Genomic DNA, 22663 nt, shown 5'->3' with positions numbered 1-22663 from the left:
CCAGGTGTAGGATCTGAATAGGGAGTCATGAGGTATAGGGCATGCAGTGATACCCTCTGTTTCCATGAAGGAGGCCATCATAGTGTCTTATAATCGCACTAGGGTTTGCAATGATTTAACTATTACACTGCATGTAAACAACTAGCAAAACTACCCGCAGGCCTACCCTGTTCAAATTTGTTGTACAGTGTAGAATTATGCACGAATCCTGGCCATCTGGCTTCAACATTTGTGATGAGGTGGGAAGCATAACATATGATCTTGATGGGGAGAACGGTCTGTTACAATAGCTACGTTATTTTTGTTACCATTAAAGATAAGTACATTATTCATTAAGGGTTATAAAGGTTAGTACCTGTACATTAATGCTATGGATGGATTTTCTGTATATGTAATTGCCTTTATGCCTTTGAATAAACTGAGCTTTAATATCCACAGGATCCTCGAGGAAAGGACACGTCATGATGACGTGTTTGTAACTCAGGTTTAGGTTCAAGATAACCTGCCAGCGAGTTTTCGTTCACTCTGAGTTTACTTACCTGGTTTCATCACTTAACCCGCTGTCTGGAATGCCCCTCAGATGACAGCAAGACTTCCCAACCAGACAAGGCTGGTTAGGGCAGTCATGGCCTGCTGGTAGGGAACTGGTCTTGTGACCGGAGGGTCGTATGTTCGATTCCCAGTCCTGAGGCCATGACTGAGGTGTCCTTGAGCAAGGCACCTAACTGCTCCCCAGGAGCCGGGCTAGGGCTGCCCACCGCTCTGTGCATGTGTGATCCACAGCCCCCTAGTAATCACTAGTGTGTGTGTGTTCTAACTGCACAGATGGGTAAAAGCGGAGTACAAATTTCGATTGTGGTGTAAAAATCACAATTGACAAAATATGGCACATTTACATTATTTGTTTATTTACAAAGATGATAGTTCAGATTCAGGATGTCTCATACAATAATAAAAATTAAGTCCTGAAAAAAATGCGGGCTAGACAGAGTCAGCTTCAAGACTACTGGATTTGGCATGGTCAGACATACAGCTGAATGATTCACTGAGAAAGACCTAATCGTATCTTCTTACTGTCAAAAATCCAAGACTGACATCAAACTATTCATGTCAACACCTTTATTCAAGACGCTGCCTGTAAAAATATGCGCTGATTTAAATATTTTCAAGCATCATTAAGGTGTGCACAGTGTTCCTTCTGGGACACAGTAGCTGCTGGATATGGATCCTGCATGATACATATTGCTGCGACCTGTTTGAAACTCTTCTACTGGTGAACTGTATAAATGAATCTTTATTCTTTATTTTTGTTTTGACAATATTAAGCCCTCTGCTGTTTGGTCATATTTTGCTTTTGATTGATTTGAGTCTGTATGCCAAATTCCTATCTATACTGATGAGATGTTTCTCTTTTAAGTCAAGCTAGGGCAGGTGGGTGTGGTCCTGCAGTGAGTGGCTGGAATTCCAGGACTTTCTTGTTTGAACCAGGGTTGTATGCTCTCACTGCAATGTACAATTGTTTAAATACAAATAATTCATCCAGAAGGCACATGTTTTATGAACTAGAAGATCTTGTGACCCAGCACATCACTCCTAACCATATTCACTTTCTGCTGAGGTATTTATTTCAGCTCTGATGGCTAACAAACAGGTCACGGGTTTTCCTGCACTGGGAAATGCTTATACTGCACTCTTAATTTCATTTGGAGCTGCACAAATTTGCATCACTCAAGATATTCTAGGACAAAGTTTACCGAATTGCTGCAGTCAGTTCCCAGATGTACCATGTAAACAGCAGTGTGCCACCAGGCCAGCTGCGTAGACACAGATGTTATCTTCCTCATTCTCCTGGGGAATCTTGTCTCTTTGTTCAGAATGCATTCACATTGCAAGTGACTTCCAGTATTGAGAAACACAACGTTGTCATGAAGAGAAACACGCCCACACACGCCCCTAATTCATGTGATAAACTGAAACACGCTGTGAGCAACAGGTCAAAGCGCTTAACAAAACAACAGTGAGACCAATTTCTGTAAAAGAGAAGTGGTTGTAAAGTGTGTGAAAAGCTACATAATACTGGACAGACGTTCGCTTTAAGGTAAGAAAGATTTTCTAACTCATATTTTAACTTCTCTCTTCAAAAGGTTGCCCAGTAATAGAAATAAAAGTAGAACAAATGTTAACAGATCTTTAAAAAAATTAGCGTTTACTGTCTAGTGTACATTGTGTCATGACATGGGTGAGTAGCATCTATGTACGTTTTCATCCATAAGTTATCTACTCCGCTGTACTGTATGCATACCTGTATGTACTAGAGCAGAACAGAATCTCTGTGTCTTCTCTATATAATAATGGTGTTATCATATCATTTTTGGAATTTGACTGGTTGTGGATAAAGACTAGATTTGTGTTTGTCTTTGCATTTGCATTGCATTTAAGTAGTTAATATATCAAATTAGCCACCCTTTGCTCTGATTACTGTTTTGCACACTCTTGGCAGTCTCTCATTGAGCGTCCACCAATTAACCCTGATAAGGCACACCTGAAAACCATTTCAGGTGACTACCTCTTTAAGCTCATTGAGAGAATGCCAAGAGTGTGCAATGCAGTAATCAGAGCAAAGGGTGGCCATTTTGAAGAAACTAGAATATAAAACATGTTTTCAGTTATTTCACCTTTTTTGTTAAGTACATAAATCCACATGTGTTCATGCATAGTTTTGATGCCTTCAGTGAATCTACAATGTAAATAGTCATGAAAATAAAGATAACACATTGAATGAGAAGGTGTTTCCAAACTTTTGGCATGTACTGTACATATAGAGTGTCTCCATTGTAACAAGTATTAAACTGACTCCTAATAAAATGTAATGTTTGATATTGGCAGAGACTGCACACATCATAACTTTTCCATAAATCCACCATAAATTTCTACTTATTACTCCATACCAAACCTCTATCTATGAAATATTTACAATGGAGTTACTCAATCATTTCAAATTAGCCTGAGAATTAGCTTGAAAACTGATCCATCATACATTTTAATGCCTAGTAAACACTTACTAATTTGTTCTTCATTTTATATGAAAATATGAAAATGACAAATGTGCATTTAATTTCTTCATAACTTGAGGGCCATCATAAAATGTTCTTGTATTCTTCCAGGATGTTGCTGAATGACACGTCCCTCCATGTCAACAGCACGTTTTCCTGCGCCTCTCCTTCGGTAGAAGGCTACCGCTACTTCGGCGTGCTCTGGGGCTGCGTGGTGACTGTGGTCGGAACAGTTGGCAATGTCCTGACCGTGTTAGCCTTTGCCACCGACACGCGTCTTCGTACGCGCTTCAACGTCCTCATCGTGAACCTGGCTGTAGCCGACATCCTGTACTGCGCTGTTCTACAGCCAGTCAGCGTGGACTCCTACCTCCACCTGCGATGGCGGGGTGGGGCTACCTGGTGTCAAATGTTTGGGCTCCTCCTCTTCTTGTCCAACAGCGTGTCCATCATCACGTTGTGTCTCATTGCGGCGAGCCGCTACCTGGTGGTGGCTCATCGCACTACGCGGGCGGCACGCCTCCTGCTGTCTCCCCACGGCGTAGGTGTGCTGGTGGTCAGCTCCTGGGCCCTGGGTCTGGCCAGCTTCGGCCCTCTTTGGCCTGTTTACGTGTTTGCCCCTCAGGTCTGCACCTGCAGCTTCCATCGCACCAAGGGTCGCCCTTACACTACGGTGCTGCTCTTCTTTTACTTCTTCCTCGGCCTGGGCTTTGTGGGACTCTTCTACTTTCTCATCTACCGCAAGGTGCGGGTAGCAGCTAAGGCACTGATCAAGTACAGGCCCAGCCGGCGCTCGTCGAGGCGAAAGCAGGCCGAGGCCGAAGGGACGGACGGCGACGACAGTGGGATCGGCATCGGGACTACAGCAACTCAAAGCTCTGAGATCAGTGACCAAACAGCAGAAACACACCCTGAAACAGCACCTGCTGCACCCTCTAGGATTCAGCAGACCACATGCCCAGTTAAGGAGGCTTCAAATGGGGCAAAAAAACCACCACAAGCCCCTGCTCCAACCTTAACCCAAGCTACAGCAACATCCTCCACCGCTGGAGAGGACAGCGAGTTTAAACGTGTAACCAGGATGTGTTTCACCGTCTTCCTGTGTTTTGTAGGCTGCTTTGCGCCTTTCCTGCTCGTAAACATTGCAGACAAGAACAACCGTGCTCCTCAGGTTCTCCACATGTTCTGTGCTAATCTGACCTGGCTTAACAGCTGTATCAACCCACTGCTGTATGCAGCAATGAACCGCCAGTTTAACCAGGCCTACCAGGACCTGCTGTCAAAAGCTACACGTCCAGTAACACGATTATGGAGAAGACAGTGAAGAACAACCAGTGAAGGACATCAAACTAATGCTGGTTGAACACAGAGCCTGGATCCCAGCAGAATGTTCATACTAAGGAAAGTGAACCTAAACTTCATTCTAGAAGTTTCACACAGATGAAACAGAGCTTTCTACTGTGGTTTAGGTCATCTCTCTCACTCTCTATCTTGCGCACATGCACACACACACAAACCTCACAATTTGCTGTACCTACGTATATATTTTCACTACACATCTTTCCAGCTGTATATATACAAAAAATGGTTTAACAGAGAGAGGGAACTGGAAAATGTAAACAAATATACAAATAATTCAAATACAAATACTTTGCATGTTGAACTTTGGTGTGATGTTTTATGTATGTAAACACAGAAAATGCTTTATTTTTTATAGTAAGCTTTTCAAGATATTTTTTCATAATATTTCATAATGATGTTTTGATTACAACTGTATTTGTTATGTTATTTTTAGTATCCTAGAGCATATTATTAGTGTTTTCAGCAGTTCTCTAAACAAAACTTGCTAATATACGTGTGTGTGTGCACCTCACACAAATGGACACACACTCAGCTCATCCTGTAGGTTACTCCATTATTTCACAAGCAGAAACATGCACAGGCAGCGCTGCAATCTGTCAGGACTTTCCACACTGTCACACAGGAACAACTACTGCCCAGGGGCAAAAGACACGTCAGAAAAGACGCAAGTGTTCGCCTTGTTGTAATTTCAAACATTCATTCTGGGTCAAAGTCTTGACCCCGAATCAGATTCTCCACTCATAGAAGCATCTTAACCGAGAACAAAAACACACCACCCAGCAGGCCTGGGTACTGGATTCATTTGATTTGATTAACAGGAATTAATAGTTGTTTTTTGCAGTTTTCAAAATATCATTAATGTAGATAAATATAAAATAAATAAATAATTTGACCTACTCACCGCTCCACAATCATGTGATCTTTCCACTGTTATGACCCTGAAAGGTCTGGTGTTTGCTAGCTGCCGTGTTTTGTGTATTTGTGTAAACTTCAGTACAGGCTATGACACCTGGTCATGGATGCATCCCTACAACTTTCTCAGACTTTCTCTTTTTGTTTTGTTTTCGACGTTAGATATTTCGACTTCTGATCTCTGTTCTGTTTAGACCCATGGGTAAGGAACCAACATTGGTAAGGAACCAACATAATTTATGTTCATGTTTGATCCGTTTATCAGTTGGGGAGATTAGGGAACCTTTGTGAAATTCGTTTTATACTTTTTTGGTGCCTAAAGTAGTCCATTACCCTGTGCATTATGAGACTGCTTTGTTTATTGTTTGTGCCTTGTCGGTTCCTGAAGGTTATGTCATCTATGTGTTACTTATAATTAAATTCCCTTATTTCATTCTATACCATTTTAAATCATGCTTGATTTTCTTCGTTACACCTGAAACCTAGACTGCACCACATACTTGCAGTCTATATTTCTAAAGCAAAACGGTCCTTTAGGGGGAGAAAGTATGCTTCAATTTATTAGCTACATGCCAGTGCATATACAATTATAGTAATGTATTCATTTTGCAATTTTAATAGGACATAATATCAGAACAGAGCACAAAAAATATTTTCAAAACCTTTTGAGGATGAGGTTAATTGTTTATTATTTACAAACAATTTTTAAAGGAAGATCCCTTTAAGGAAACACAAAATGCAGTCACAAGTGCATTTATACACTTCCATTTTCTTAAACAGTTCCATTTTGCCAATGACTTAGACATTACCAACAAAATAATAGGGTTACTTTGATACTCATGAATGAATGACGAGATATAAAAAATTTAAACCTCTGATAATCTCCCACACATCAACTTCACTGATACAGTTTAAATGCACTAGATGGAAAACAACTATAGATAAGTTGAACATTCCCCTAGTTGGAGAATAACATCTCCATGTACTTCAATTTAAAACTGGTTGGGTAGGAAAAAAATTATTATATGAAAATATAACATGAACAAATCTGATGATGAGTGAATCTGTAGTATTTTCCCAACAGATGTTTCACAAAAAGGTGGTGTTCAGCGCCACATATGGCAAACTTAACTTAATGGCTTTGATGTCTAGATGCTTTGGAATCCGTGTACAGGTTTCTTCACTCAGTTCAACTGCCCGTCATAACGGAACCCCCACTGTTTATTACTCTAATAAATAGCTAAGTCAGATCATCCAATGGGGTTTGATCACAAAGCGCTATGTTAAGCAACATTCTAAGCAGAGTCAATTAAAAAAAAAAAAAACAACAACGAACAAACTTATTCTTGTTGAATAACTCTGGCCTACAAGGGTCTAGAGAGGTGTAATGAGAACGGTCCTAGGTGTGGCCATATATGTATGAGGTTAAGAAGCTCTGGGTCTGAACTAGCGGCCTGTGGCCATAGTGGTAAATAAGACTACAATCATGCCCCAGGAAAAGCAGAACGCAGTAAGTAGGTGACAACAGGATGAGATACGAGTCAGTGTTGCAGGCTGAAACAGCATTTTCATAAGTGGCAGACAAATGGGACAGAGACAAGTACAACCAGCACGTCTCCCAGTACGTCCTAAGGTTACGTATGGAGGGTCAATCTGGACACCTCAGGTCACTAACGCAGGCAAATGATGCATCATGCCCCTTACTGTTTTATCTATAAGCTTTTGTTTGATTTGCCTAATGTGTCAAACAGAATCAGTAATAGTATCAAACATGATTAAACAAATATTTTATGATTCATGTTGACCAACATGTTAAATGTTTAAAATTCCTTTAAAGTCTATCGTTTGAAATTAAATAAATAAAATCACATCTAATTAGAATCACCTATATATCTAAGTGATACAGTGATGACTAAAACCAAATTCCTGCCCGATGGACCCACTCTACATATCTGCATATGTATGAATATCTGTTGGCAATCTTGACTATTACCCATCACTCAATTTGATTTAAATATTCAGATATACTGTAATACAGAGACGCAACATTTGTGTAGCGCAAGTGCAAGCTGCTAATATTAGTGACAGAGTTTAGAAAACCAAAGCTCAGGGTGTCAGAGGCTGGCTCACAGGAAAACTTAACTCCTGGAAGCCTGAGATGTCGTCTGGATCAGGAAGAAACCAAGATGGACTAGCCTCTGGCGAAATGGCAAGTGGAAAGTTGTCCAAGAAGAGATCTGAAACGCCATTCTCCAGAGTAGAACTAAGAAGTTCCACAGGAAGCTCAGTTGGAATTATGTCAAGAAGTTCCTCAGGCCGGAAACTTTCCAGAACTCCGTTGGATAAATCAGGACTGCTGGAACAGCTTGAGAGCATGGGGGAGTTCTTCAGGCTGTTCTTCAGACCTCGAGACATGATGTCCTCATTCACCTCAAGAGAAGGGCCTTAGACACAGAGACATATACTGATGAGAATTTGGTACGTGGACTTCCAGCTAGATGCATGTGAAGTGATGTCAGAACTTATAACACCAAAAAAAAGATAAAAAAACAAATAAAATAAAAAATGCACACACAAACTGTAAACCGCAGGTTAGTGTCTCTGCAGATTACATGACTACTGCAACTGAAGATTAGTAAAAGCACTTCCGTGGCAAACTGGTACAGGTAGTGTAGGGAAGATGTGGGAAGGTTTATAAAGACGTTACCACTGTACTGAAAAGGGCCTTTATTCAGAATCTAGTAAAAGACACCAAGAACACACATGCAAAGCCAGTGGTTGACTGTAAGAAACCACCGTAAGAAACCAAACACAGCTTTCACACACGGAAAAGACCCCACGAAACATTCAACATTAGGGGTGGAGCTTACAGCACAACACGGTGACATCAGCCAGTCCTTGAGGACAGAGAGGGTTGATCTGACTGGTTAAGGTGGCAGGGAGGCGGGACTCACCATTATGCTGATCACACAGATCAGGAGCTGGCCCCTCAGCCAGGCTTGCACACCCATTCCTGTTGCAATCGAGCACACAGCACCCATTACTATGGCAACCACATAACCAAGGGCAAGGCTAATGGCAGACAGTTACCGAAGGCAGAATATGCCTTCAATGTGTTAGGCGTGGTTTAAGAAGTGAATACAACAATGTGGAAGAACACAGGGTGGTCTGGGAATCTGGCTCAGAGCTCTAATGGTACTACACTGTGTTTAGAAAGGAAGGGGACGGAGTACTGAAGTCTTCACAGAGTAAGGTTGGGTTACACATATATTACATGGGAGAGAGACGTTTCAAGCTAAATTCTCCCAAACATTAAAACTCCACTGTGTGCCCTGCAGTATAAATGAATTATATCTATTCACAAAAAGATCTGTCAATAACAAATATTAATGCACCTCAGGGCTTAAGACTGAAACTAAAATGGTTGCAATCGTGACCATAAATATTATTTTGTGAGTAATATAATTTCTTCACTATATATTATTTCAGGTGATATAGCATTATTTTTTTTATGCGTGAGGATTTTTTGTAATTGGAAAAAAATATCCACCATATTCTTTTGAGTTTGTATTTAAAAATTTAAACAATGAAAACAAACTTCAGCACTAAGCATTAGCTTGCTGAAAATGGTGAAGCGAAAAATATCAGATTTATTCACACAATCTACATCTCTGTCTGACCCCAAGAGGCCATCTGCTCAATCACAGCCACAAACACTTTAAGCCCCAGTGGACTATTGGAAGACCAAGACGAGAATGCAGTTGAACAGCCGTCCACAGTTTTATTCGTTGGTATATTATTATGGCACCTAGAAAAAATTTATTGGCACAAGATTTTGTCCTTTTAGAAGCCACTGGCTCCTTGAGTAATTTTTTTGTCTGGAGCCCTGCACCTGCTGCAACCAATGAGAGCACGGTGAAGCGTCTAACAGCAAGCACTGAAGGCAGTGCTAACGCCTGGTCCAAAGGCAGCACCCTCGTGATGGTCTGATATAGAATCATTCCACACGCAGTTCTAGAAGAAGATGAGCTTTTCTGGATGCACTCAGAGTCCTCCATAGCTGGTTCATATTTTACTGACCGTTGTCTTCAGGATCCACTCACAAACAAATGCATTTTTCAAGTGCTTTAAGACAATTGGCCGTATTAAAGACAACTAGCCATTCTTCTTATATTTGAATATATCATCTAGATATGAACAAAATGCATGAGTGGTCCAGACCGTTCAAAGTCATGTACAACTGTTCCTTGAAGATGAAGGAAAAAAAACTGTTTGGACTAATGTACTGTATCCGTTTCATTAGCGTGAAATCGGAGTTAAAAAATACACATTAAACTCAGCATATCATTACCTTGTTCATATTACCTTGTTCAACGGGATCATCAGATTTATTGCTATTCTCCTATCAGGGTATCTGCACATTTTTTAATCTCAAATTCAATGACTTTTTTTTAATACCTCTCACACGAAAAAATAATACTATTACTGGGGATACAGGTGTGTTCCACATCGTTGACGGGGGTGGGGGGGGTCTGGCGAACGGAAATTGTTGACGGGGGGGGGGGGGGGGGGTGCGGTTGGCGAACGAAAATTGTTGACGTTGATGAGGCCGTAAACTCCAGCGCTAGGAATCTAGCACTAGGACCCTGGAGCGGTTATTTTCTGCAAGGTCCTAGCGCTAGATTCGGCAAAGTTCACATCGCGCTAGAACAACTGAACAACACACACTTATAATAATTTAATGCCTCCCCTCATAAAATTCCAGACATTTTAAGACATTTTTAGGCCTTGAATATGGAAAACTAAATTTAAGACTTTTTAAGGACCCGCGGGTACCCTGTCCTATGTAATGCAACAATAATCCTAATCTGATCTCCACAATTTAATGGCACTACAATGGCTGCCTAATAATCCTAATCTGATCTCCACAATTTAATGGCACTACAATGGCTGTCTAATAATCCTAATCTGATCTCCATGATTTAATGACACTACAATGGTTGTCTAATAATCCTAATCTGATCTCCATGATTTAATGACACTACAATGGTTGTCTAATGCAGTATAATGTTTCACATGACCCACTGACTTTATGTACAGTGACCAATTACCCTTCAACTGAAATTAATTCATATCATTCCACAGTTGCTGAGGTTGACGGCAGCAGTCATGTCAACACCCTCCATCATGACTCACCTTCTTCCTTCTACTGACCCCTTGTCCCAGCCCCCCTTTTTAATTTAACGTGACGTTTTTTTGTGTCATGTTTTTATTTTACTTCACACTGGATCGTTTCTTTATTTCTGTGACTGTACAGGCCTGCAGTAACTGTAGCTTTAACTGCATGTACATATAATAAATATGGATTTGGAGCAAATACTTACTCTGTTGAAACGAAGACCAGCTTGGTTTTAATATACTTAAAGTAAGGACTCGCCTCTGAAATGCAGAGATATACAAAGAAGACTGGTCATACTCTGAAACCAATGGATGAGTGAAACTCGCATAACACAAACCCTTCCAGACACACAAAGGCTGCGTCCTGAGGCTGATGTCAATTAAAGTGAAAGCCCCAAGACCTATTTTGTTTACAACAGCCATTTTCCACTGATGATGAAAAAAACACCAACAAAACATACAACATCAAAAAACAACTCCAAAGAATTGAAAAGCTGTCCAGTACAAACTCATCACATTGAAAATTCATTGACTACTGTTTTGCTGTACTGAAAAAACTGATTGTTAAGCATGTGAAACTGTTTTATAACTAACCCATTTAATGACTAATACACAGGACATACTGGCCTGTTTCCACATTCATATTAGCGGTTAGATCAGAAGAGATCATAGCCAAGCTACTCTGGAGCCATTAATGTCCAGAGCTAATGTACTCAGACACACACAACGATGCTCACCTCCTGTCTTCTCGTTGTAGTACTTGCCGAAGGCCTGATCCGTGGGGGTTTGGGGGTACAGGAACTGGAGTGGGAACACTGGAGCATTGTCTGCCTCCATGAGCTGAAAGTTGCGGAGGATCTCTGGGAGAGGAATCTGCTTCAGGTCCGTGCCGATGAACGGCTGCACCGTCCGCACTGCAGGCTTACCTGCAAACACATCCACTTCCTTGAGAGGCAGGAATTACTCAGGATAACTCAGGGTAGTGTTTGTGTGTGCCTGCACACGTGTGTGTGTGTGTGTGTGTGTGTGTGTGTGTGTGTACCATCATTAGAGTACTCCACCCAGCTGAAGGTAATTCCTCCATCTCTGATGCTTTCACTGAAGCGCAGGAGAAACGTGCCACTCTGCTTCTGCTTCAACAACGCCTTCTCTCTGCCCCTAGTTATGAAGCCCATGATGGATCTGCAGCACACAAGCACACATCAGCTAGAATGGGGAACACGCATACACACACGCATGCATACACACACACACACACACACACACACACACACACACACACACACACACACACACACACACACACACACACACACACACACACACACACACACACAGATATATAGAGAGAAACCTACCCATCATGCCACAAATCAGCAAGGTAAAGTTTAACCAAGTTCAGAATGCCATCCATCCACACCCAGAAAGTGAAGTTTGTGCCATGGATATTTTCCTGCAGAAGTACAGGAGCATGAACACACAAAAAGGTCATTTAACTGTGTTTTTATAATACCTATAAAATTAATTAATGGTGCTTTTTTAGGGTTAGGGTTAGGGTTAGTATGCCTTTAAAGTTTTTTTTAACTGTGTTTTTTGAAATTCCTAGAAAAGATTTTTCAGAAGGTTCACGTTGGTTTCTCCTTACCTTGCTGAACTTGGTCCAAGAGATTTTGCAAGCGTCATAACTCTTTTGTTTACCTGATATGAAAAAGAGTAGTAAAACCACTGTAATACTTAAAACTCTTTGAGATCACAAAATGGAAAATGCAATGTAGCCTTTCTAATCAGCTAATCAAAAGTAAATAATCACATTACATAAATGCTAACCTAGTATAACAAATCTAGAAGTCTGACAATTAAAGACTGCAAACAGTAATTTGAAAATTCTACTGTTTTCTATACTTTCAAAACAATGCATGATCAAACCATAGAAACGTTCACCACTTTGAATTTTAATGACTGTAACGTGAGGAAGCTGGCCTGTAGTTTACAGTTATACAGCACCACTGTATGCTCAGGCCATCTTTCCTGACAGGCCATGCACTGGCTACACCAGCGCCGTGGCAATGAGGGTGACGCACCAAAGAGTTTCTGAGCGAGAGTATCAAGCTGGTCTGAGTCCAGGCCACGTTTTCCACATGACAGGAACTGCCAGCTCAGCATCTTCCCGAGCTGACTCCAGGTCGCTGTTGGTGAGCTTGCAAAGAACGTCAGGTTCTACCAAAGGACAGAGTCGACGTTAGTTAGATCAGTGTTGGACAACAGGAGGTTCTTTAACCTACTACGCAGATGTGTAGAAATCATGGCCGTTAGAGGTGTGACCACTACTGTCTGACCTTGGAGTCAGCGCGGAGTGTGTTGAACCAAAGAACGGATGCCCAAGCACTCTGCTGCTGGCTGGAGTTTGAAATCACCACTACAGGAAGAGTGGAGGTCTGAGAGAGAGAGAGAGAGAGAGAGAGAGAGAGAGAGAGAGAGAGAGGAGAGAGAGAGAGAGAGAGAGAGAGAGAGAGAGAGAGAGAGAGAGAGGAGAGAGAGAGAGAGAGAGAGAGAGAGAGAGAGAGAGAGAGAGAGAGAGAGAGAGAGAGAGAGAGAGAGAGAGAGAGAGAGAGAGAGAGAGAGAGAGAGAGAGAGAGAGAGAGAGAGAGAGAGAGAGAGAGAGAGAGCAGGCACACACATGAAACATGCAGAAAATGAAGGCAGTGAGATTGAAAGTTGTTGAGACCATTGTGTATGGTCCAGGTAAGTGGAGAGGTCTCACCTCAAGAGAGACAGACAGGCCATGCAGCTCGAACTGTGTCTCTAGGTGTATAACATGGAGTTCCTCAGTCACACTCAGTGACATCTAGAAATGCACACACAAATGAACTCGATTACAAGAACATTCACTTAGGAATAAGAACTTTATATATATACATATATATTGGAACACCATCTCATTTAATACACCATCTTAAATATTTTAATCTTTTTTATCTGTGACTGAAGCAAGTCATATCAAAAACTAAATCTGCAGTTGTACCAGCGTAAGCTTTTACTAAGGATGGCATAAATAGCATAGTCATGATTCTATAATCATTTCTGCAACTGAAATAATAGAAAATGTAGTAAATGACTCGTACACAAACATGGATATGTATAAATGACTGTTATCACTATTATTGTTGTTGTTGTTATTATTGTTGTAAACTTACATCATTGCTCCCTTTTCCTCCTCCCCCTGTCTTCTGCTCTTTCAGAGTCTGAACATGAACACAAACAGATGTTTCTGGTTTTGTTTGGGGGAGGAAGGGGGTGTTATTGGGGATTTCTGACCATTTAAAAAATAATGCAAAAAACAACTTACCAAATGTCTAAAGTCTGCCACCATTCCCGCACTCATATTCTCAGACACATTCAAGACTTTACTCAGTGTTCCCAGAACATTGAACCTGCGATACCTGGAACACACAAATCACAAATAAAGCAGAGTCCCACAAACACTGGAACCGGTTTTGTGCAGAACCGACTGGTCCAAATATTTCCCTCTTACATTGCTCAAATAATGGACTGGGTCTATTGCAGGGGTACTCAACTGGCGGACCGCGGTCCGGATCCGGACCCGAACGCAGTCCTGTCCGGACCCAATCTCATTCCTGATTAACTGGATACGGACCGTTTCTATGCACCCAAGGTTGAATTCCAGGTAAACTGATAACTGCTCCTGGGAAGCAGCATCCTTAGTTTTTTCTACACACACACTTTGACTATAAGTATCTGGACTGAGAGAGACAGTTCAGAGTTACTGCATGAAGCGTAAGCTTCACATCATACTTTTATATTTTGTAACTCTCTATTTTTGTAACTCGCTATCAAATAAATATTGCTTAATATAAGACCTCGACTTCTGTACCATCAGTTCAACCACATCCTGTAGACAGTTTTACAAGGCCATCCTGTTTACAGTTTTTAAGTCTTTGGGCACAGAGTCTTAAAAAGCATCTGACTTCACAAGAGACGGTGAATATAGGTTATGAATGAGAATATTCTTGCATGAAACATACTGTATGCATTTGTGTATGCACATGTATGAATAGGAATATGATTTTTATAGTTTTGTCAGACGGTTTCCACACGTACCCTTTCACTTGTGGGACATCCCTTAAATGAGAGACACACAAAAGAGTTTTGTTTAGCTGGTTAATAATAAAACATCATGCTATCATTACATTATCATGATGTCTGAAATCCACAACAACACTTTCATGAATCATTAATTTTTAATGGTTTCTGCAAAAAGTTACTTCCAAAAGATGTAAATGCTCTTACTTGTCAATGGATACTGTGACTTTCATGGCATGGTTGAGTTCAGGCACCTTAAAGAGAAACCTGTAACCAAAGGCACCATGACATCAACAGTAAGGCAAATGACAAGAGTCATGGAACATGATAGTCAGAGAAACTCACTAATTCTCACTAAACTATGTTAAGCATATACTATTTGCAATACTAGGTAATGGCATTGATTCTTGTTGTTTAGCAGAAGTCTGGCTCAAGGGTAAATTCAATTCTGAGCTATCTACGCTACTATCTACGATGTATTTTGTGAACAGATGCAAAGCACTTTGTAAGTCGCTCTGGATAAGAGTGTTCACTAAATGCCCTAAATGTAAATGTACTAACCTGGTTTTGACAGAGAACTGCACATTTGTGCGCAGCACGAGAGAGCCTCGCCCCTGAGGCATGGAGGGCTGCGTTTCCACAACAAAGGCACTGAGGAACAGATGCACACATTATGTTACGTGAGCGACAATTACATGTTCACTCGGTTCCATACAATAAGTGTGTGTGTGTGTGTGTGTGTGTGTGTGTGTGTGTGTGTGTGTGTGTGTGTATACTTCTTCAGAAGCCTGATTAAAAGCATGTCCAGTTGCTGCTGCAGTGTGGGTTTCTGGGCTTTGATGGGGTCGTGTTCGTAAGTCAGCTTCCCATGCAGCTCCTCCAGTTTCTCCAGGAACTTGCGTAGTTGGAATGCACTCTCACCGAGCTGTGTGAACCTGCCAACATCACAAGGTAAAAATGAGGTCAGCTCACAGGGGTTACTATCTGAAACTCTCAGAATCACAGACACTCAGAAAGTGTGGGTTTAGTCTAGCAACCCTATTACAAAAACATATTATATACTAACATATTAGTTACATTAACGATGGTTCTCCAGCTTGTCTGTGTGGTGTTGAAATCCTACCATTTCTCCAGAGGTTCCAGATTTGTGTCTTCAGGAGCACCAATACAAGAGATCTGCTGTCTGCACTTCCATTCCTCTAGCTCCTCCAAAACCATAGTCAGGAGTTTATCAAAGGACTCCAACAGAGAGGACATCTGAGCGAGAAAAGACTGAAATAAACAGAAGATGAGACAGACTGTTAGGACGGGACGTATAAGTTAAGAAGACGTCATGACTTACATGTTGGAACCACATGGGGGAGACGACCACGTGTCCATGTTCTATGGAAGTGTGGGTTCAGACAAGGGTGCGGTAGCATGACAGACATTTCAGTGCATGGCTACCTCATCTAATACGCCCATATTGTCACTAAAGCTCAAAATCATCAAAGGCGATGAAACACCTCAAACCTGCTTGAACACTAACTCAACCATGTTTTCAAGAAAGGTAGCGACGACCTAAACGCATCATCAAAGAATACACACCGATCCCACATACCAGAGCACATACCAGTCTGGACTCATTGATCCTGTTGATCATCTGCTGCAGCACTCGCATCTGCTCGTTCTTCTCCGCTGTATCTGCTGTACCTACAATCACAGGGTCACAGTTACAGCTCCAAGCCAGTCAACCTTAAAGCTTCAGTCCAAACAGCAGTTTCCCAATTCTACACCAATTAATAGAGCTTGTATTAATGGAGGTTCACACACTGAAAACAAAAGCAACATAAACTGTCAGGCATTAATCCTAATTAAATTAGAAGGATCTGGGGTGAAACACTACTCATTTGGAGTATCAACCTTTGATTCTTATTGTAGGTGAGTAAATACAGTTTTTCCTCCTTTTATTATGCTGGTATAAACTTGTGTTTTTTGTCAAGTTGCCACAGGAGGCAATGGGAAATTTGGGTACTGCAAGTTTTGACCCAGTGACCATTCCATTTAAGCTCACTTCCATGCTATTAGCCCTATCACCATGGGCAATTTTAAAGCTGTTCTATCAACCTGCTTAAGGCATAAGGGTATAAGATGCATAAGATACATAAGTGGAAAAGGAAACAAATAATCACAAAATAAACATCATCATAATCTCATAACAAAGAGAGTCTAGTCTCACCATCCATTTGGTGTGTCTGAAATTTGAAATCAAATTCATCCTGTTGCTCCTCTATGCCCCTCAATGCGTACTCCATTTCCTGTCAATTGATCGATCAATCAATCAGTGCATTAACCAATCAATCAATAAACCCATCAATCACACATGCTCTCTCAAACGCACCTGAACCTTTTCTTTAAATTCTCTCATTTTGTTTTCTACAAGTCTGTGTTTCTCCAATTCCACAGAGTTCTGTTGGACCTCCAGTCTTTGCACCTGAGGGAAAACAAACGGGAGAGGAGGGAGTGTCAGAGAAAAAACAGCAAACATAAAATGCACAAGAGATGATGATGATGATGATGACGATGATGATGGTGGTGGTGGTGGTGGTGTGAGTGATGCACATATTTCTAATCACTAACTTCATGTGCTAGCTCTGCAGCCTCTAGAATCATTTTCTCTTTGGTCAGAAACCAGTTGATGATTTCAGCCAACTTGCATGGATCCTCTTGATACATCTATAATTAACAACAAAAAAAGATCTTAAGTAAATCCATCAACAAAAGGTTAAACAACATTAATTAATTTCAAACAATCTTTAAACAAATAGCAGAAGCAATAGGAAGGGAGACAATACTTGAAAATCTTGCTTAAAGCGTCTGAAGTTGCGTTGCATGAGAAAAGACCTCTCCTGCATGAAGCGACTGTACTGATTGTCCAGATTCTCCAGCAAGACCTGGAAGAGCACCAGCGCTCGCGAGGTGTCCCGTGAGGCATGCTCCCTAGTGATCATGAACACACACACATGGCATGTCATTTTGGAAGAGTAGCCATGACTTCACTACAGCCTCATTGTAACATTGTTACTATTATTATCATTACCCAGGAGAGGAAGGCTGTTGACTTTAAGCTTGTTGACTTTATCTTGACTTATTTTGTAAAGCCATATGCAGTGGCGCAAAAAGGGGGTATGCAGCGTATGCGACGCATAGGGCCGCTGCACTAGAGGGGGCGCCAAATCGATGCCAGAAAATTATTTGCCAAGTTGGGTGGGGGTGGGGGTGGAGTGCGGGGGGCGCCGATAGTATGTTTGCATACACCTCAGAAAGTATGTAGTTGCAACCCTGGCCATATGCTACAGGTAAGGACCTTGGTGTCACCTTTGATGTAAATATTGGAGTCACAAATAAGCAACATAATTAAAAGTTACTTTTTATTGATTTAGAAATATGAAAATGTAGCCCACCTCAAATAAGATACATATTAACCCTGAGAAACGCACACTATCCCCGATAAACCTTTGACTCTATTATTGGCTTTTTAAATAACTTTCAGCTAATCCAGATGTCCGCAACCATTGTCCTTACCAGGAAAAGAAATTTTAAAGCATAAAATTCCTTCTTGAGTTCGACATTGATTACATAAAGCATTGCTTATGACTCTTAATGGTCTACCTCCACCCTATCATGCCATTACATAACCATTATAGTCTCTCACTTGCAACTCAGCTGGGGGACGTTTCCCCTTACATAGCACCCAAATTCTGAAACAGACAGTATTATAGGTGCAAATTCTATACCTCAAAATGTCTCTATATCTCAAATGATCCCAGTTCTAACTACATAGGTTAGTTTGTTTAGACTAATTTTATGTAATTTAATTGTATTGTGGTAATTTTATTCAATAATAAATAATGATATATAAATAATGATTAGTGTTGTTTACTTATTGCTAGTACTACTATTATTATTTCTGAGTGGTACTGACCAGTCCTGGTCCTCTATCCACTGTGCGAGGTACTCCCTGACAGCCATGGGGAGTGCTTCCTTGCTGTACAAATCATCCAACTTCTGTAAGGACACCGAGTCCAGCTGCTTCAAACGCTCCCACCGAGACATCCTGCACTCGCAACCACAGGCGTACACAACAAAAACAGACACTGTCGTTAATGACACAATCTAAACCCTGGCCTCCATTAGAGCTAACGCTGGGTCTATGGTAATGTGCTTCCAGGAACTCTTCCCTTACCTAAGAGTAGTTTATAAGACCCGCTTGCAAACCGGTTAATCGCTGATCAACGCTCTTGAAAGCACTAACTATATTCCAGTTGTGTCCAGTATGAACTTTCAAAATCTCCAAAAATCAAGGTTGATTCTTAATCATATCAGATTTGTTGTAGGATTAATTAAATAGCAACAATGCATCCATCCGCGTTGTGTTTTGCACACAACTAACAGCTCTCGCTGTTCTCGTACCAAGGCGTTGATTGGTTAACCTGCGTTCACGTGTGTTTTTAACTTCCGCTCATTGGTGTTTCATCTCTATGTTCCCGCCTCATATGAATTCATGTATACAAAAGCATGTTGTGAGTGTTTGATACGTATTTCATATGTAAAGTACAAGTACTGACAAAACAACAATAGATTTATCATGTTTCTGTATATTTTATGCCATTTCTAACTGTGCCACACTGCCGAAAATTAATGTCGTAGTAAAGCTGTGGAGCGCATGACCACAACAATTGGCTGAAACCACGGTCAATCAAATATCGAAGGGGCGAGAAGGAGGAAGCGCAAGAACGAAACTTATGGGTCCAGATCGGCCGCTTCCAAGAAATGACGAAAGGAAAGTTAATGTTTTTTTGCTGCAGTGGCGCGGTTTTTAAAACAGATTGTATGGAAAATAAACTTTTAAAGGTTATGGGGTGACAAATGTAAAAAAAAAGCTTTATCTGACACCGATTAAACATTTAGCTCAATATCTTACATTTAAATATTTATACAGTGTTATTGACTGTTGACTTTTATACAATAAAAACAATAATAATTGAGAAATAGTTATATAAGAATGTTGAATATAAATGTAAACGTTACATATGAACTTAAATATTGGATTTCAATTTTGGTCAAAGCTTTTTTTTCCTCTCACACCTTGCCCCTCACATATAGGCCTTGGAGTTTGTGCATGCAGTGCCCTTTTTTCAGGGCTGACATCTCCAGCTTAGGGCTCACAGGACTGGAACAACCTTGGTGTTGTCCTTCTATATTCTCTCCATTTCTTTGTTCAGTCCTTGGTATTTCTTTTTCTTCTCATATTTATTTCTTTTGATGTCTCCATCGCTTGGAACTGTCACATGAATTACCATTGCTGTTTTCTGCATCTTTTCCACCATCTTTTCCATCCACCACACGTCTGACTGGTGTTGAAGTGACAATCACTTTGCATGTTTGTTTGATGTGTAGAGAGTAAACAATTGTTGGTGACAATTAAACAATTGGAGTTGTTGAAACTATTTAAACAGGTTTTATTCGCTTGCGAAGCTCTTCGGATCTCGCAACACAACGCAGTGTGCTCCTTGAAGAGGGAATGAGATCTGAGAATTTACAGTTAAAACAGACACTTACACCTTGGTCACTCCACCCAAGTCATGTGCCCCTTACTGTTGTGTATCTTTTTTTTTTTGCACCAATCATGAATCTGTTTTGCACACTACAGAACTTAGTGGGCCAATCTTCCAAAGTCCTCATATCATAACTATGGTGCCAATTATTTTCCATGACCCTTTCTTGACCCTGCATGAGATCCTGTCTTCAAAGGACCTATCTCCTTAGAAGAAAACCTCCTGTGCTTCTGCTACCAGTTGTTCCCAATTAATTTTATTCCAAAATGTGTGTGTGTGTGTGTGTGTGTGTGTGTGTGTGTGTGTGTGTGTGTGTGTGTGTGTGTGTGTGTGTGTGTGTGTGTGTGTGTGTGTTGCCTGCCTGTGGCCAAAGTGTTGCATCTCACAGGTGGCTAATCTCACAAGTGGTTCCTGGTATTCTGCTGAGCTCCCTTATGCTGGCTATGGTTTGTCGATTAACCCCTTGACATTCCCAAGTCTCTAACCTTTATTTAAAGTGTATAATACTCAACATTCACACACTGGTTCATCACTACTTGTTTATCTGCCTTGATCTGGAGGTCCAACATGATCTTAGACTTGTTCTCCACCGCCCTCTATTCCTCCTCTTTGTATTCTGGAGTGTGCAGATCATATGCTTATATATGTTCCTGTAAATGATTCCTACCACTTGGTTGTGTTCTCAGTGCTTGCTTTCCATGCCAGCATCTTGCATACTCCTACTCGGTGCTGGATTGCCTTTGCACAGTCAGCATGCATTACCAGCGCTTTTATCTTTTCCAGCCATTGGTGGAATGGTGGAGTGGCACCTGCTGGAAACAGTGATCCACGCTTTTATCACATCCCGTCTGGACTATTGCAACTCACTGTACTTGGGTGTCAACAAAGCACTTCTCTCGCGTCTGCAATTAGTCCAAAATGCTGCTGCCCGCTTTTTGACAGGAACCAAAAAGCGAGAACACATCACACCGGTCCTGGCGTCACTCCACTGGCTTCCCGTTTATTTTAGAGTCCATTTTAAAATTCTCTTGTTTGTTTTTAAAACTCTACACAATCTTGCACCAACTTATATATCCGAGCTTCTCCATCCTTACACACCTCACCGGTCTCTCAGATCAGCGGACCAGCTGCTACTAAGAGTTCCGAGATCGAAAAGGAAGCTCCGAGGGGACAGGGCCTTTTCTGTAGCCGCACCCAGACTATGGAACAACTTGCCTTTACAGGTTAGAGAGGCCCCTTCTCTTTCAGTTTTTAAAGTCCGGCTTAAAACCCACCTGTTCTCCTTGGCCTTCAACCCTAGCGAGACTTAGTGGTTAATTTGATAACGTTCGGTTTGTCAGTTGTATTATTAATTTATCAATTTGCTGGTTTAGCCTTTTAAATTTATTTCTTTTTAATGTATAGCACTTTGTGTCGACTGTTGTTGTTTGAAAGTGCTCTATAAATAAAGATGATGATGATGATGATGATGATGAATCTTATGTCAGGACAGGACAATACTTATGTCTCAGTATTAAAATGAAAATGTACATTTTGTGATGCTGGGGTGCAGTATGAAGGACGAGACACGGATCCTTGCCTTGCAGCTAACGGCACTGCTTTATTCGGCACGTGTTGCGCAATAAGCGCACGGAAAACATTGACAACGAACACACACACGTAACGTGCAGATTAAAGACAACGACAAGCACACGACACTGCGCGAACGCACATTAAATAGACAGACTACATGAGCCCCGAGTGATTACGAGACGGGCCACAGGTGGGACGAATGAACACACACAGACACAACCACACCCACGAGGATCCACAGACACAGACGGCAAGACACAGACGGCGTAGACACACGCCCACAGGGAAGGGTCCGGAGCTGTTACGTGACACATTTCATTTACCGATTTGAATGATCAAGTTCATTTGATCATGCAAAGGTTGTATCAAAATTGTAATTAAAATGCAATTCGCTTAATATGCTTTGCATTCCGTGATAACGCGTTTGAAATGTAATTATCAACCTCACCACCACACTAAAAACATGTCAATATTCAAATGTTAATGGAGAAATAGCGCCTCTCCTGATTGCTATTATACTATAATGAAGTATGAATAGACGTCTATCACATTGTAAATATAAATGGAACTATTGCATTTGAATTTGAATTTTAAGTTTGTATAAGGGGAACATGTAAATGCAAATGCGTATTACATTTTCATTTTAATATAGAGACAGAATAACTTCCATAGATTTGTGCCTCTGTATGTTCTCAGGTGGTAAAAACATACTGTTAATAATTGGAATGTAGCTAGTGCTTTCAAGAGTGTTGATGAGTGATTAACTATAACTAGTTTGCAAGCAGTCTTATAAACTACTCTCAGTATATGGAAATGGCCTTGATATTTATGTTAAGTTATGAGAATTTCCAAAAAAGGATCAAAAGGAAAGCAATGCAAGATGCAAGA

At 41.0% G+C, this 22663-nt stretch overlaps 2 protein-coding genes across 4 annotated transcripts; one reads left to right on the top strand and one right to left on the bottom strand.

The window, feature by feature from the left end:
• Window positions 1-1941: 1941 nt before the first annotated feature.
• Window positions 1942-5765, top strand: gpr84 (G protein-coupled receptor 84). Its single transcript, XM_077014663.1, has 2 exons — window positions 1942-2098; window positions 3165-5765. The coding sequence occupies exon 2, from the start codon at window positions 3166-3168 to the stop codon at window positions 4375-4377; it is 1212 nt and encodes a 403-aa protein (XP_076870778.1). The 5' UTR covers window positions 1942-2098; window position 3165; the 3' UTR covers window positions 4378-5765.
• A 234-nt stretch (window positions 5766-5999) lies between these two features.
• stat2 (signal transducer and activator of transcription 2) lies at window positions 6000-19065 on the bottom strand. 3 transcript variants are annotated; one of them, XM_077014660.1, is made up of 24 exons: window positions 18832-19065; window positions 18571-18702; window positions 17441-17585; window positions 17226-17321; window positions 16987-17079; window positions 16825-16903; window positions 16207-16298; window positions 15730-15878; window positions 15383-15541; window positions 15168-15257; window positions 14814-14873; window positions 14625-14645; window positions 13852-13945; window positions 13700-13747; window positions 13267-13350; window positions 12842-12940; window positions 12587-12722; window positions 12151-12203; window positions 11864-11958; window positions 11548-11687; window positions 11243-11431; window positions 10712-10766; window positions 8282-8340; window positions 6000-7771 (listed from the first exon to the last, which is right to left on the bottom strand). In XM_077014660.1, the coding sequence occupies exons 2-24, from the start codon at window positions 18699-18701 to the stop codon at window positions 7434-7436; spliced, it is 2505 nt and encodes an 834-aa protein (XP_076870775.1). In that variant the 5' UTR covers window position 18702; window positions 18832-19065; the 3' UTR covers window positions 6000-7433. The 3 variants fall into 3 exon arrangements, with proteins under 3 accessions (XP_076870775.1, XP_076870776.1, XP_076870777.1); XM_077014661.1 differs by having other exon boundaries at window positions 16219-16298; XM_077014662.1 differs by lacking the exons at window positions 17441-17585; window positions 18832-19065 and having other exon boundaries at window positions 18571-18704.
• Between the last annotated feature and the right edge of the window lie 3598 nt (window positions 19066-22663).

This window comes from Brachyhypopomus gauderio, chromosome 8 (assembly GCF_052324685.1).
Source record: "Brachyhypopomus gauderio isolate BG-103 chromosome 8, BGAUD_0.2, whole genome shotgun sequence".
NCBI lineage: Eukaryota > Metazoa > Chordata > Actinopteri > Gymnotiformes > Hypopomidae > Brachyhypopomus > Brachyhypopomus gauderio.
Note: the sequence above shows the minus strand (reverse complement) of the source record. Positions and strands in the feature narration are given on the sequence as shown.

Bases quoted from the DNA above. Each gene is read 5' to 3' on its own strand.
- stat2 (XM_077014660.1), bottom strand. From the start codon at position 18,701: ATGTCTCGGTGGGAGCGTTTGAAGCAGCTGGACTCGGTGTCCTTACAG. The intron at 15,258-15,382 runs GTATACACACAC...TCTGTTCCTCAG, and splicing joins TTAATCAGGCTTCTGAAGAA to TGCCTTTGTTGTGGAAACGC. The intron at 12,723-12,841 runs GTCAGACAGTAG...GTCCTTTGGTAG, and splicing joins CACTCCGCGCTGACTCCAAG to AACCTGACGTTCTTTGCAAG.
- gpr84 (XM_077014663.1), top strand. From the start codon at position 3,166: ATGTTGCTGAATGACACGTCCCTCCATGTCAACAGCACGTTTTCCTGC.